The sequence below is a fragment of the Camelus ferus genome, chromosome X, assembly GCF_009834535.1.
Source record: "Camelus ferus isolate YT-003-E chromosome X, BCGSAC_Cfer_1.0, whole genome shotgun sequence".
Lineage (NCBI taxonomy): Eukaryota > Metazoa > Chordata > Mammalia > Artiodactyla > Camelidae > Camelus > Camelus ferus.
Genome location: NC_045732.1, coordinates 39,051,449 through 39,065,420, shown reverse-complemented (window position 1 = coordinate 39,065,420; position 13,972 = coordinate 39,051,449). Strand labels below are relative to the sequence as shown.

Genomic DNA, 13,972 nt, shown 5'->3' with positions numbered 1-13,972 from the left:
TGAAAAGTTTCTATTCATGGATTACCTGGGAACTACTGGTGAGTTCTGGATTACAAAGCTTTGTTTTTTGAGTCTGTAGAAACCAAGAAAACACTGTTTTGCCTTTACTTATGATTCCAGTTTTGAAACTATCACTAGTGTGCCTTATTCTGTCTGCAATGTTAAAATTGGCACGTTAAAGTCAGTAAACTATAATAAAAGTTTACATGAATTCCTAAAGTCTACACTAACGATATATCAGGAAATTAAGTTCTCAGGTTTTAGATGGCAGTTCTAAAACATTTTAAATGTTAGGAATTTTCTTAGATTACACAGATGAAGGTCATGGAAACACTTTATTAATAGTTGTCTACGGGCAGTATATGCTACTTATTGCTGTTCAAATTTTAGTATGCTGTGGTTTTCTTTGGTTTTTCAATAGGCAGGGAAGCATGAAGCCATTGTGAAGAACGTACATGATCTTCTGGCAAAGTTGGCATGGGATTTTTCTCCTGAACAACTTGATCATCTTTTTGATTGCTTTAAGGTAATAGCTAACATAGTGCAATTTCATTTGTCAATTTGGATTTCTTTCCCCTAGAAGTTTGTGTTTTTATTATAGCTTATGTGAACTGTAGGACTGCAGGGAAGGATAATTGGTTGCAATGAAAAATAAAAGAGTCAACAGCAGCAGATTACCAATACCTTGGTATCCTGGGGTGATTCACACAGGCAAATTGGAAGTGTAACTCATGGACTTAATAGAAATGTAATTCATAAGGTAGCCCGAGAGTCCACAGTCATATCTACATTGGTGCATCATGTACTTTTTAAGGCCATATTGTGTAGTGGTCTCTCTCCAGTTACTAGTATTGGTTTGTAAAAGCCAAATGATTGGTGAATTTGTGGATCAAGAACACAAGACCTTATGGCAGTGTTCACAAAGGGGCATTCTATTAACTGGCGTTAGATCATGAAGGTATCTTGTTAAAAATAACAATTTTACTGACTACTGGTGGGAACGTAAGTTCTCCATCCACTTAGGAAAATAGATGGGTGTTTCTGGAAAAGTATAAGATTCTTATGACTCATTGTTTGACTTCTGAATATATGCTCTAGAGAAACTCATGCATATGGGCATTGGTGTACACGTTGAACATTTGTAGCTGAATTATTTGTAATAGCAAAAAATTGCTATGTAGGATGGATAAATTGTGAAATGTTCATATAATGAAACACCTCACAACAATGAGAATGAGCAAATTTGAGCAACTCAGCCACAATGGTGAGTCTAGTAAACAGAAGATTGAAGAAAGGAACACCAAACTTCATATACCTTGATTGCATTAAATAAACTTCAGAAATAGACGCAACTACCTTCTGCTGCTTAGCATGTGTTATTTTTGACCTGGGTAATAGTTATATAGGCATTTACATTATTACTGTAATGTGTATATTTGTACCTTTCTTGATGTGTATTTCACAATAGAAGAGAAAATAATACCAATTACTGGCTTCCACCCACGACTAAATCTGAGTTGGTAGGTATGAGACATGGAAAGTCTGTATTTTAAGCAAAATTCTCAGATGATTCTTAAATACTTTAAAGTTGTGAATCACTGGCCTGTGGAAAAATTAAGTTTGAAGTGCATCAAAAGCAGCTAAGGGAATTATATAATCAATGATCACGGGTACTGTAAAGTTTATTGCCATTCATTTTTAATCTTGAGATGAGGGAAGAAAAGAGAGGTTAGTTGTTAATTACGTTCTCTGGACCCCTGTCCCCTCTTCTAGCAGTGAACTAAATACAATAATAGTCTGAATATAAAAGTAATTCCATTATTTATGCTTTTTCCCCCTCCTTTAGCTTAGTAGCTGCTTATTGAACACTTATTACTTGGTAACGAGCACTGTTTTTTGAGGTGTTGGTAAAACTAGTATTCTTGTAGAGTGTCTTGATACTTCCTACTAAAGACGATTCAGAGGAAGCATGAAGTCCAGCTCACTGCAGTTCTTCATAGAGTACAACCAAATGATTCAAAACTTGTTGATTAAACTATGTACTTGCCTGGTACAGTTTTTAAATGTTTGAGTTCTAAGTAAGTCTTCATTCTTCAAAGTGATTATATCTATTTACAGTTCCATCAAAATTTTCATATCCTTGCCAGCACTTGTTTTTGTCAGAATTTGGGATTTTTGACAGTCTGCTTGGTATGAAGTATTTACCTCATTGTGGTTATTGGTTTTTATATCCTTGGTCACTAATGAAATTGAGTATCTTTTCATGTTTCTATTCTCCTTTTGTGTATATATGAGAGGCCTGTTGTAGAGTTTCTCTAGAGCATATATTCAGAAGTCTTTTTCTTAATTTTTCTCTGTTGGGTTGTTTATACTTATACATAGGAATTCTTGACATATTCTGAATGCTAGTCCTTATCAGTTCAAGTGTTGCAAATTGTGGTTGTCTTTTTTATTCACCTTAAGGTGGCTTTGTATGAACAGATGTTCTTAATTAATTTCTCCTTTTCATATGTAATGATTTTAATATATATTCTTTAGAGATGAGTACATGAAGAAAAAATTTACAATATTGTTATCATACCTAAAAACTAATAATTCCTTAATATTGTCAAATAGTGCTAAAACCTCCCGTTGTATCAGGTCATACTTTACTTTTGAAGTTTGTTTGAATTAGGATCCATAGTTTGTAATCGGTTGCATACGTCTCTTTTTTTCAGTTTTTATTATCGGGGTGGGGGTAAGTAGGTTGGTTGGTTTGTTTATTTATTTAATGGAGGTACTGGAGATTGAACCCAGGACCTTGTGTATGCTAGGCATGTACTCCACTGAGCTATACTCTTCCCGCCACATATGTCTTTTTAGGTCTCTTTGAGTCTACAGTTTCCCCCTTTTGTCTTTTGTTTTTCCTTGCAAATTGTTGAAGAAACTGGATTATTACTTTGGTATTTATCAATAGTATGATACAGAGGCTTTGTTGTTGTTCTTTTGCTAGAATACATCATAGGTGGTGATGTTCTCTTCCTTTGGGAGGCACTGCTGGTTTCTCTCTTTAAAATGTTCTTAATTGTAGTATGATCTAATATTTCAGTACCCTTAGCAGTTTTCCTATTCCTTTCATAATGTTGAGAGGTCTAGGAGGAATTAGAAGTATGCACTCCATTCTCCAGTAAACACTGCTTAGCAACTTTATACAGATACCTTTTCTCATGTTGTTTAGCGATATCTCCGGCCTCTACTCACTAGATGCCACCAGCGCATGCATGCACATACACATCATTGTTATAAATTAGGCATTTAAAAAAATACCATTTTAGAGAGAGGTGGGTTTTTTTGTTTGGTTTTTGTTGTTGTTGTTTGTCATTTTAGAGTTTTTAAGTAAATATTCTCTCTTCTAAACTGAAATAGCATCGTATTATTTCTGGGTAAGTTAGAAACTTTTTCTTGGTTAATAACAGACTTTTTATAGACTGTTTTGTTTCTAAATGTATGTAATGCACATTGCTCGATAGAAAGCTTTTCATTTATTATGAAAGTCTTTGTATATCAAGTTGTCTTTAACATTTTTTAATATAGTTTTAAAGGCACAAATGACAGACTGAATCTAAGGCAGCGGTTTTTATTAGGAGGCCCCCTCCCCCCACTCCTGATATTTGGTAATTCCTGGAGATATTTTGGTTGTCACATCTAGGAGGAGGAGTTGCTACTGGCTTCTAGTGGGGTAGGGGCCAGGGATGCTGTTAAACATCCTGCAATGCACGTGACAGCCCCCCACAACAAAGAGTTTTCCAGTCGAAGATGTTGGTAGTACCAAGGTTGAGAAACCCTGATTTAAGAAGTATTAAACTGTAAATAGAGATTTTTGGTTTTTTCCTAGAGTTTAAATCTGCCCTGTCTTACTGCTCAGATACCACTTAAATAATACTGTGCTCAGCTGTGTTGTTTTCTGATGAATACAGTTTATCCAGTGACACTATTTTAAGCAGTGACGAATAGATGTGTGGTGTTTACATATTATTAATTTTTTTTTTCTAGGCCAGTTGGACAAATGCAAGTAAAAAGCAGCGAGAAAAGCTACTTGAACTGATACGTCGTCTTGCAGAAGATGACAAAGATGGTGTGATGGCACACAAAGTGTTGAACCTCCTGTGGAATCTGGCCCACAGTGATGATGTGCCTGTAGACATCATGGACCTGGCTCTCAGCGCCCACATAAAAATACTAGATTATAGTTGCTCCCAGGTAAGGAAGGGTATGCTGCTTTGCTCACTTTTTCACAATGAGGGTGTCTTAGAGAATAGTTCCACGTTTTTCTGAGATTGTTATTTTTGATGTGATCTACAAGAGTGGAGTTACTTTCTTCATGTAAGTCCACCTTCCTTTTAGACCTCTATGTCAGTTTTGTGTATCATCTGAAAGCATTTTAGTCTTCAAAGATAGCATAAACAAAACAGTTTATATAGTAGTATTGTCAAATGTATGGTGCTGAAATACCAGTTTCAGATAGATCATAAGATACTAAAGCTGATTTTGGTCTTTAGAGGTAAGAGAAGTTAGGTTTTCTTTGCTTATGGGGAAGTTAAGAAAACTTAATAGAATTTCCTAAACAGTAAAACATTTAGTGCCTTCCCTATGAGCAAATCACACAGTAGCTTCCCTGCATTCTGTCTTGTAGCATGTGCGTATCTTTTAACTCATGGTAAAGTGAACACTGCTGAATAACTAATTTCCCACTTGTTTAAAGTATTTGCTGCACTGATGAACTGAAACTTAGATAAGAACTAAGAAAATAAGCTCAAGTAGATACTATGATTCAGATGCTACTCAGTTGTTGGCTATACTTATAAACTTGTTCATTAAGTATTTGGTATATCAAATAGTAATAAGAACCTTGAGTTTAAATTATTTCATTAAACGGAGACACAAACACACAAAATAATCTGAACTTAAAATTTTTAGGTACACAAATCTGCATTTCTGATTACTATTGAGTTAAGGAAAAAGTAGAGTAAATAAAGTATGAGAAGTAAAATATATTTGAAATAATTTGTTTTATAACATTAATTTTAACTGCTTATACATGTTTCTGTCCCTTTTTTTTCCTTGTGTGTATGTGAATATGTCCTTACTTTGATTTTTGGTGAATTTTTTAAACTTAGTTGCTGTACCGTTATGTCCTTGATAAAATATAAATTTTCAGTGTTCCATGTTATTGCTGGATTTTTATTACATGGTATATAATCTCTTAAAACATTGGATAAAGCTAAATGCCCACCTTCTGGCAACTTTTAAAATCAAACTTTCTGTCAGTGGGCCTAATACTTAAGGTCTATACCTTTGTGTAGATATTAGCTGAATCCATGTCATAGTGAGTTTTTATAATAGTGTTTTACTTTTGGGAGTTTTGGTAGTATATGTAAAATAACGTAGTTAGAGCTGCCTTTTATTGCTATTAAACTCTTTACTACAGTTACAGCATGATGTTTATGATACTAATCTTACAAGAAAAGCTCTATTTTGTAATTCTCAAACTAATTTGAAGGTGGAATTCTCCTGAGTATTGACCTATATAAAACATTGAAATTGTTTTTTAAGGACCGTGACACACAGAAGATACAGTGGATAGATCGCTTTATAGAAGAACTTCGTACAAATGACAAATGGGTAATACCCGCACTGAAACAAATCAGAGAAATTTGTAGTTTGTTTGGTGAAGCACCTCAAAATTTGAGGTAAGGCTTTTAACAGAAAATTTCAATATTTTTGTTTATGTATTTTATTGAAAAGCATTGTCAGTTGGTAAAAGCAGATTTTAAAAAAATTAGAGTGGGGTGATAGAAGGCTTATACATGGGTTGATTTCAAACAAAAGAGTCCATTATCATAACCACCTCTTTGATTTTATTGATGAGGAGGTAAGGCACAGTTTAGTGATTAGAATCAAGATGATAATACTGCCTTCAGTTTCTTGGTTCACAGTTATCTCTTATTTCCAGCAAGTATGCTAGATAATTTTCATGGCATGTGTTGTATCTGTTAATCTAATTCCTTGTTTCATTTTATCCTTCCTGCTTTGTTTCCCTTTTTGCACAGTGTCTACCCTTTATCCCATATTATATATTTCTTAAAGATGTTATTATTTCCATAATTGGTTTACTCTGAAACATTTAACATTTTATTAACTTTGAAAGGTCATACTACAGAAGTTTCACAGTAAAATAAACCTGTTGATTTTTTAAATGGTTAATTTTTAAAGTTAATTTCAAAGATTAGATTGCAGGTATGTTTAAATGATGAATGATGACAAGGTATAGTTTAAAAATATTTTTTTCTGATTTATTGTAGCTAAATTTCTGTTAAATAGCTGAGTTTAAGTATATCTTTTCTTTCAAACCAAAGTTTGGTTACTGGAATAATTTGTCCTTATACTTTCTGGTTATAAGAGTTGGAAAAGATAACATGAGAAGAAAAAATGAGAGAGAGAGCTAGGTGTAGTGCAAAGAATATTCACAGTGGAGTCAGGATACCCGTGTGTGTGACACTTGTATCTAACCATTCACATCATCTTATAAAGATTTTCTATCTAAAGAAATCTTTTTTTCTTATATATAAGATTAGATGATTGCCAAGATCCTTTACAGCTCTAGGTTATGATTATGCCTAAGCAAAAGGAGAAAAGGCCATAAATGTTTTGATTTTAGCAGTTGAATTTTGTCTCATTTTTTGCCCCAAGACTGGAAAAATAAGAAATTAGAAAAACTGTAAGGGATATAAAGTGGAGAAAATTTAGACATATATCTTATCATTTATTTGATTATTAAAATTATTTTTGATTATTTAGCCCACTGTACATAATGCCTTTTGGCCTTTCTCAAATGAATTCATTTGTTTGTTACAGATAGACACAGTAGTTTATATGCTCTCCCAAGGAACAGTGGCTTCATCTTCACTAGAATAGTAATGCTGTGAGAGGTTATTGGTTTCAGTTAAGCTGACAAAATAGATTAGAAAGGAACTAGATGTCTTTCTGGTGATAACTGTGGGCAAACTTAGCTACAAACTAAGTATCCCACAATGTACTTTAAATGGCTAACAAGTAAAATTTTAATGAAAGCACTTTATTTGATTAAATTCTTCACTACAATTGCAGCATAATCTTGTGGTGCTAATCTTGCAAGAAATGTTTATATTTTATAATTCTGGAAATAATCATGTAAACTTATAAGTGCTTTGGTACTAGAATAGTGTAGGAGAAGAAATCAGTTACTGATTTTTCCATGGTGTGAAATTGGAGATTAATGCATAGTTTTTGTGTAAAATAAGAATAATGGAATGAATGTCTTATTTTTGAGGCATTGATTATTTTCTTTTAAATAGCTTGATACTGTCATCAAAGAAAATAGCCGTTTAATTCTATTATGAAAGAAACCAGTTTAAGTTTTTTAATTAGTGGCTAAGAATTTAGATTGTTAAGCTCTTTTTATTAAAACAGAGTTTAATTGCCTAATTATATTGTTAAGTTCTTCTCGTTTCAGTCAAACTCAGCGAAGTCCCCATGTATTTTATCGCCATGATTTAATCAATCAACTTCAGCACAATCATGCCCTAGTTACTTTGGTAGCAGAAAACCTTGCAACTTACATGGAAAGCATGAGACTGTATGCTAGAGGTATGTATTGTAAGCTAACATGAACTGTGGGAAATAACAGCAGCTTTCCTTCTCAGCTTTTTTTTTTTCATCAGTTACCTTAGAAATGACAGCAAATGTATTTTAAAAGATGAGAGATAATTGGTTTTATCATTTATGTTCTTTATGAGCTTATGGTCCACTTTTACACCCAAATCTTACACACCCTAAACTCTAGTCCAGCATTTCAAGGCTCTTTACTAAGTGCTTGCCTTTCCCACTCTCCTTTGTCAAATTGATTTTTTTTTTCTTCCCTGCCTGAGAGCTCTGCCTGCCTGCACTACAATTGGTTGTTACCTTCCTAGGTATGTACCTGACTCATTTTCAACATTTGTTTCCTTACTACCACCACCTGTATCTTTTCAAGAAAACTTTTGTCTAAGTCTGTTCTTGCAAACATTTTTGTTCTTTTATAATCCTAAATCCATGTTTCATAAGTATTTCAGACTTCATGAATTAAAAATTTACAAGACTTATGTGAGGCTACTAGAATTCACGTGTTAACGTTGGTTTTCAAAATGTGAATTTGGTTTAACATGTTAGGGTAAAGTTTTCTGTGGTTTCAATAGTCAGTTTTAAGCATCTGCTATATGTGGACCTCTTTTTCAATGCACTTTTTTGCCCTCTGACAGTTATTGTCTGAGTCTGTGTGCTAGAGTACAGATGGGTTCTTAGTACGTATTCCTGTCTTATGTCAAACTCATAGGCCCCCCCCACAAAAAAACCCTAAAACTATCTTGTTCCCATACTGTAGAAAGAAAGCTTTATATTACCAGAGTTAAACATAATGGTTACTAAACATACCACTCATTTAACATGTTACAGTAGAGTCTGTGGAAGCCTATATGTGTATATAATGAGGATAGCTTTAATAATCATTATTTGAAGAGTTAGACTCTTGGCATTGTTGAATAAAATCCAAACCAAGGTGCTTGTAAATCATGAGGTTTTTGCTTAACACTTAAGGTACATACATACATTCCCATATAAAATTCAGATAAAGACACCTGAAAAATTAAGCAGCTCTCAGATACCTGTATTGTTTTTGTTGACTCTCTCTTCTTCTGTTTACCACTCTGGGCCAGCTGAGTCCTCCTAGGCAACAGATTGTAGAGCTAGAGAAGCAATCTTAAGCGTCAAGCTGCTGATAGGCATGGGACACTAATCTTTTATCATTTCAGTCCTAAGTTCCTTCTAAGCATGATAGAATAATCAGGGCAACAAAGGCGTGCAGCCATATGATTTATGTTCTCTACCAAATGCAAACAAAATCTGAGAGAGGCATAAGAGGTTTGCATGTAGTATACCCAAGCACTCGAGCATCTGGGCTCAGTTTAATGTAACTCAGATTCTTTGTTATGATGTCACCTCTTCTTTCTGGTACAAAGCCCTCACAGATGCCAATGCAAGCTTTCCCCCAAAATGGAGCCTTAATATAAATCTTAATGTGCTGCAGTGCTAATTTTTAATTGCTTCATTTGCTTGTGGTGTTTTTTTAATTTCATTGTCAAAGGTATTGTTAGAGAACCCTCCTGTCAAGGCTGTCAGAAGATGGTGTATGTGCAGTTCAGCCTCACTAGGGTTTTCTACTCCCTTGTAGCTAACTTCTACGTGAGTCATTGCTTCATCTCAATTTCATTGTCACAAGAGTGGTCTTCAGTCTTCAGTTTCCCCTTGTTATATTGTCTGTATCTTCACAAAGTAAGACATGAGAATCTGCATAGTCAGATTGCCTGGATTTGAAACATGACCCAACATGTTAGGTGTATGACCTTGAACAAGTTATTTATGCTAGGACAATGCCTGGCACATAGTAAGCTCTTGAATTTTTGTTGCTGTTGATATGTTCCCCTGAATTTATTGACACCATACCTTCTGTTTGTCCTAACTAACTGATACCTTTTCCTCCTCTATTATAGTACTCTTCTGATTAACACTGATCAGTTTCCAAATACTTAAATATGGGAGAGAGTAATTTTTAAAGCTAGTTAAATTCTCCTATTAAAACAAACTTTTCACAGCATTTAAGTCTCTTCTGTGGTAATATCATCCACTTGTTTCCAAATTTGCAATTCTAAAATAAATTACTTTTTTTTTGCCTCTGTGTAGTAAGTGTTGCATGAATCCCATTAGGTATGAGATACTACTTAGCAGGATAACATCAGACTCCCAGTTTACTGATATTCTCAATTTCTGATAACAGTTTCACCAATATTAAGTATTTGTCCCGCCCATATTTCATCTCTACTAGTATTTTGAAACTTAGAGGTGGGAAGCATTTCCTCAGGTGTACGGTCAGCTGAGTCTACCTCATATTTTAACATTATTTAGATGAAGTAATGAACTTAGAAATTCTCTTCAATATTTACTCATGTGCTTTTAATAATAGTGCCTTCAAGCACTGATGCTTACCAAATCATTCTTTAAAAGTTTTTTATATGTGTGTAACAAAGTATAAAACCACCTTTCAGTTTTCACTTTTAAGTTTTACCTCATTGGTAGGATAGTCTTTGTACTGATTTGAACACTTAACGAAAGTTTTATTTATCATTTTTTGTGGTTTCTGAGTAGAGTTGGAGGACTTGTCTTTATTGTAGATTACATTTTTGCATCTGTCTTCTAAGGACTGCCACTTTCAGTTACCTCTCCCCTGCCTCTTGCGTCCAACATTGGCAGTTTTTAAGAACATTTTCCCCCATAAAAGATTTCTTCATGAGTGTCATTGACACCAATGGCGCTCTGTGTTAGGATGCAAATCCTAGGCTAGACTTTCCCAGTAGCTCTGACCCATTCCCATACATTAACCATGAAATCTTGTTAAGTCTGTGTTGGTTCTTTGTGATTTTTTAAAATTTACTCTAGTAGTATCTGATGTATAGTTTATACCTCTCTGGAATAATGGCTGTTTCCAGTCCTGGTGCAGGGAAAGTACAACATTATCCTTGAACATCTTATTCCTATTCCATAAAGTAAGAAAGTGCTTAAAGAATTGTGTTGATATGTGTATAAAAAAGTACAGGAGTTGGCTCCTACTGGCCAGAACTGGGTCAAAATAATGAAAATAACTAAACCCATTAAATAAAACACAAACTTAGAGTGAAAAGAAGGGAAAATACCAACTAATAAATGTAGAACATATGATGGTAATTTTTAGAAAACCAAGGGATGAGGGATTTAATTTCTGGAATGATGAGAGTTAAGATGTTCAGTGGACTTTCTCTTTGGGATATCATTGTTTTAAAATAGTCATTTAAAGTATCTGGGAAATGTGCTAATAAGATAACAAATGAGGAAACATGTATTCAAGAAAATCTACCAAGTCTCTGGAAGAACAGCAAGTGAGAATCTGTAGCATTTGAACCACAACTGACTCCCTCCCCCCACAGCTGCCAGTTTAGGGCTTTGGTCCTATATCTATAGAGTACTCCACTCCAAAACAGCAGAATGTACATTCTTCTCATGTATATACAGGATATTCTGTGGGACAGATCATAAATTTTAAAAATTTGGGAATTTCACAAGTATGTGGAAAGTATACACTCCTTACTAACCAGTGTGTCAAAGAGGAAGTGACAAGTGAAATGAGGAAATGATAAGTGCAATGAGAATATGCTGGGATGAATGAAAAAGAATATAAAATGCCAAAATTTATGGGATGTTCCTCAATCAGTGCTTAGGAAATTTATACCACTGAATTCCTATCTATATTAAGAAAGGTAGCAAATCAGTAACTCACCTTTCACATTCAGAAAGTAGGCAAAAACTAAACTGAAAACAAGAAGGAAGAGATTAATAAAGATTAGAATGGAAATAAATGAAATAGAGAAGAGAAAACTAGATTAAATGAAAGTGAAAGTTGGTTCTTTGTTATGAAAGTCTAAATTGAGAGGGCATCACCACTAACCTTAAAAAAAAGTTATTAAAATTGACTCACGGAGCAATTGAAAATCTAAATCGACCTATAACAAGTAAAAAGATTGAATTAGTAATCACAAAACTTCCCACAAAGAAAAGGCCAGAAACAGATAACTTTATTAGTGAACTTTACTGAATATTTAAAGAAGAATTAACACGAGTCTTTCACATATTCTTCCAAAAAGATAGAGGAACACTTCTGGATTCATTCCATGAAGCCATTATTACTCTGATACCAAAATAATATAGACATCAGAAGAAAACTACAGAACAATATACCTTGTGAATATAGAGTCAGAAATTCTCAAAAAACAAAAATAAGTGAATGGAACCCAGCACCATATAAAAAGGATTATGCACCGTGGCCAAATGGGATGTATTCCTAGAATACAACATTGATTTGACACCCAAAAGTCAGTTGTAATACACCATATTAATAGACTAAAAGGTCAAAACCATGAAATCATCTCAGTAGGTGGAGTGAAAAAAGGCATTTGATAAAATCCAACACCTTTCATTGTAAAAAACATTTAACAGACTAGCCAGAGAAGGGGGAACTTCCTCAACCTGATGAAGGGTATCTGGAAAAACTGATGGGTAACATTATACTTAATGGTGGAAGACTGGCTGCTTTCCCCTTAGGATCAGAAATGAGACAAGGATGTCCACTCTGGTCACTTCTGTTTGCTACTAGAGATGATAGCCAAATCACCTAGGCCCGAAAAAGAAAGAAAAAGCATCCAGATTGGAAAAGAAGTAGTAAACTATCTCTAATCATAGATGACACCATCTCATACACAGAAAACCCAAAAGAATCTGCTAAAATCTATTAAAACTAATAAATAAATTCCCCTAGATTGCAGGAATTAATATACAAAAATAAATTGTATTTCTACACACGGGCAACAAACAACCTGAAAATGAAATTAAGAAATAATTCCATTTACAATAGATAAACAAAGTTAACTCTTGGAAGCTTGGGTTTGAACTGTGCAGGTCCACTTATACACAGATATTTTTCAATAGTAAACACTACAGGACTATACTACCCAATCCGTGGTTGGTTGAATCCGTGAATGTAGAGGAACTACAGATATGGAGAGCTGAATTTAAATTATTAAATTAATCCCTGTGTTGTTCAAGGGTCAACTGTAATTAGGAGTAAACTGAACAAAAGAAATACAAAACTTAGTCACTGAAAACTACAAAAGAACATTGTTGAAAGAAAGTAAGGATCTAAATAAATGGAAAGACATCCTACTTTCATGGAATGGAAGACTTACTATTGTTAAGATGGCAGTACTCCACAATTTGATCTACAGATTCGATGCAATCTATAAATCCCAACCTCCTTTTTTTCCCTTTTTATAGAAATTGACAAGCTGATCCTAGAAATCATGGAAATGCAAGGGACCCTAATAGCCAAAACAATCTCGATGATAAATACCAAAGTTGGCCAACTCATGATTTCAAAGCTTATTACAAAGTAACAGTAATCAAAACAGTGTGGTACTGCCATTAAGGAAAGATGTATGCATCAATGGAATATAATCAACAGTCCAGAAGTAAATAATTGTGTTTATGGGCACTTTATTTTTATAAAGGTGCCAGGAATATTTGATGGGAAGAAAGAGTCTCATAAATGTTTGGAATTCAATGTGAGTTTGAGTTGAGCAAAGAAAAATTGTAAGGATAAAAAAACAATGATCTATTGGACTATATCAAAATTTAAACGTTAACTGCTGCAAAAGATACTATCAAGAAGGTAAAGTGACAACCCAAGAATGGGAGAAAATAATCTGCAAACCATGTATCTGACAAAAGTCTTGTGTCTTAACAGCTCAGTAATGACCCAGTTAAGAAATGGGCAAGGTCTATATAGACATTCTCCAAAGTTATATAAATGTCCAGTAGACACATAAAAAGATGCTTAGTTTCATCAGTTATTAGGGAAATGCACATCAAAACCTCAATGAGTTACTACTTTATACCTACTAGGATGACAAAAATAAAAAAGACGGGTGTTAGCAAGGGCGTGGAAAAATTAGAGCCTTTATCTGTTGCTTGTGCAATTGTAAAGTGGTGCAGCCACTTTACTAAACAGGTTAGTAGTTCCTGAAAATAGTAAACATAGACTGTCTTGTGACCCACTCCTAGTTATATACCCAAGTGAAATAAAAACATAGATCCATGTAAAAACTTACTAAATATTCACAACAGCACTGTTCATAAAGGGGAGACAACCCAATGTCCATCATTTAAAGAATGGATAAACGATGTCATATATCCCTACAATGGAATACTACTCAGCAGTGAAAAGAATGTTACAGCATGGATGAACACTGAAAAAAAAATTATGCTAAGTGGAAAAAAG

The 13,972-nt window shown here is 34.0% G+C and overlaps 1 protein-coding gene across 2 annotated transcripts in view; it reads left to right on the top strand.

Moving 5' to 3' along the window:
- The window catches only part of USP9X (ubiquitin specific peptidase 9 X-linked), a 119,956-nt gene that overhangs the window by 45,841 nt on the left and 60,143 nt on the right, over window positions 1-13,972 (top strand). The window contains exons 11-14 of one of the 2 annotated variants that reach the window (XM_032475572.1): window positions 422-526; window positions 4,033-4,239; window positions 5,593-5,729; window positions 7,532-7,665. In XM_032475572.1, the coding sequence (XP_032331463.1) occupies window positions 422-526; window positions 4,033-4,239; window positions 5,593-5,729; window positions 7,532-7,665 (583 nt within the window). Of the gene's footprint in view, window positions 1-421; window positions 527-4,032; window positions 4,240-5,592; window positions 5,730-7,516; window positions 7,666-13,972 lie in introns of both variants that reach the window. The other variant, XM_032475571.1, reaches the window with a different exon arrangement.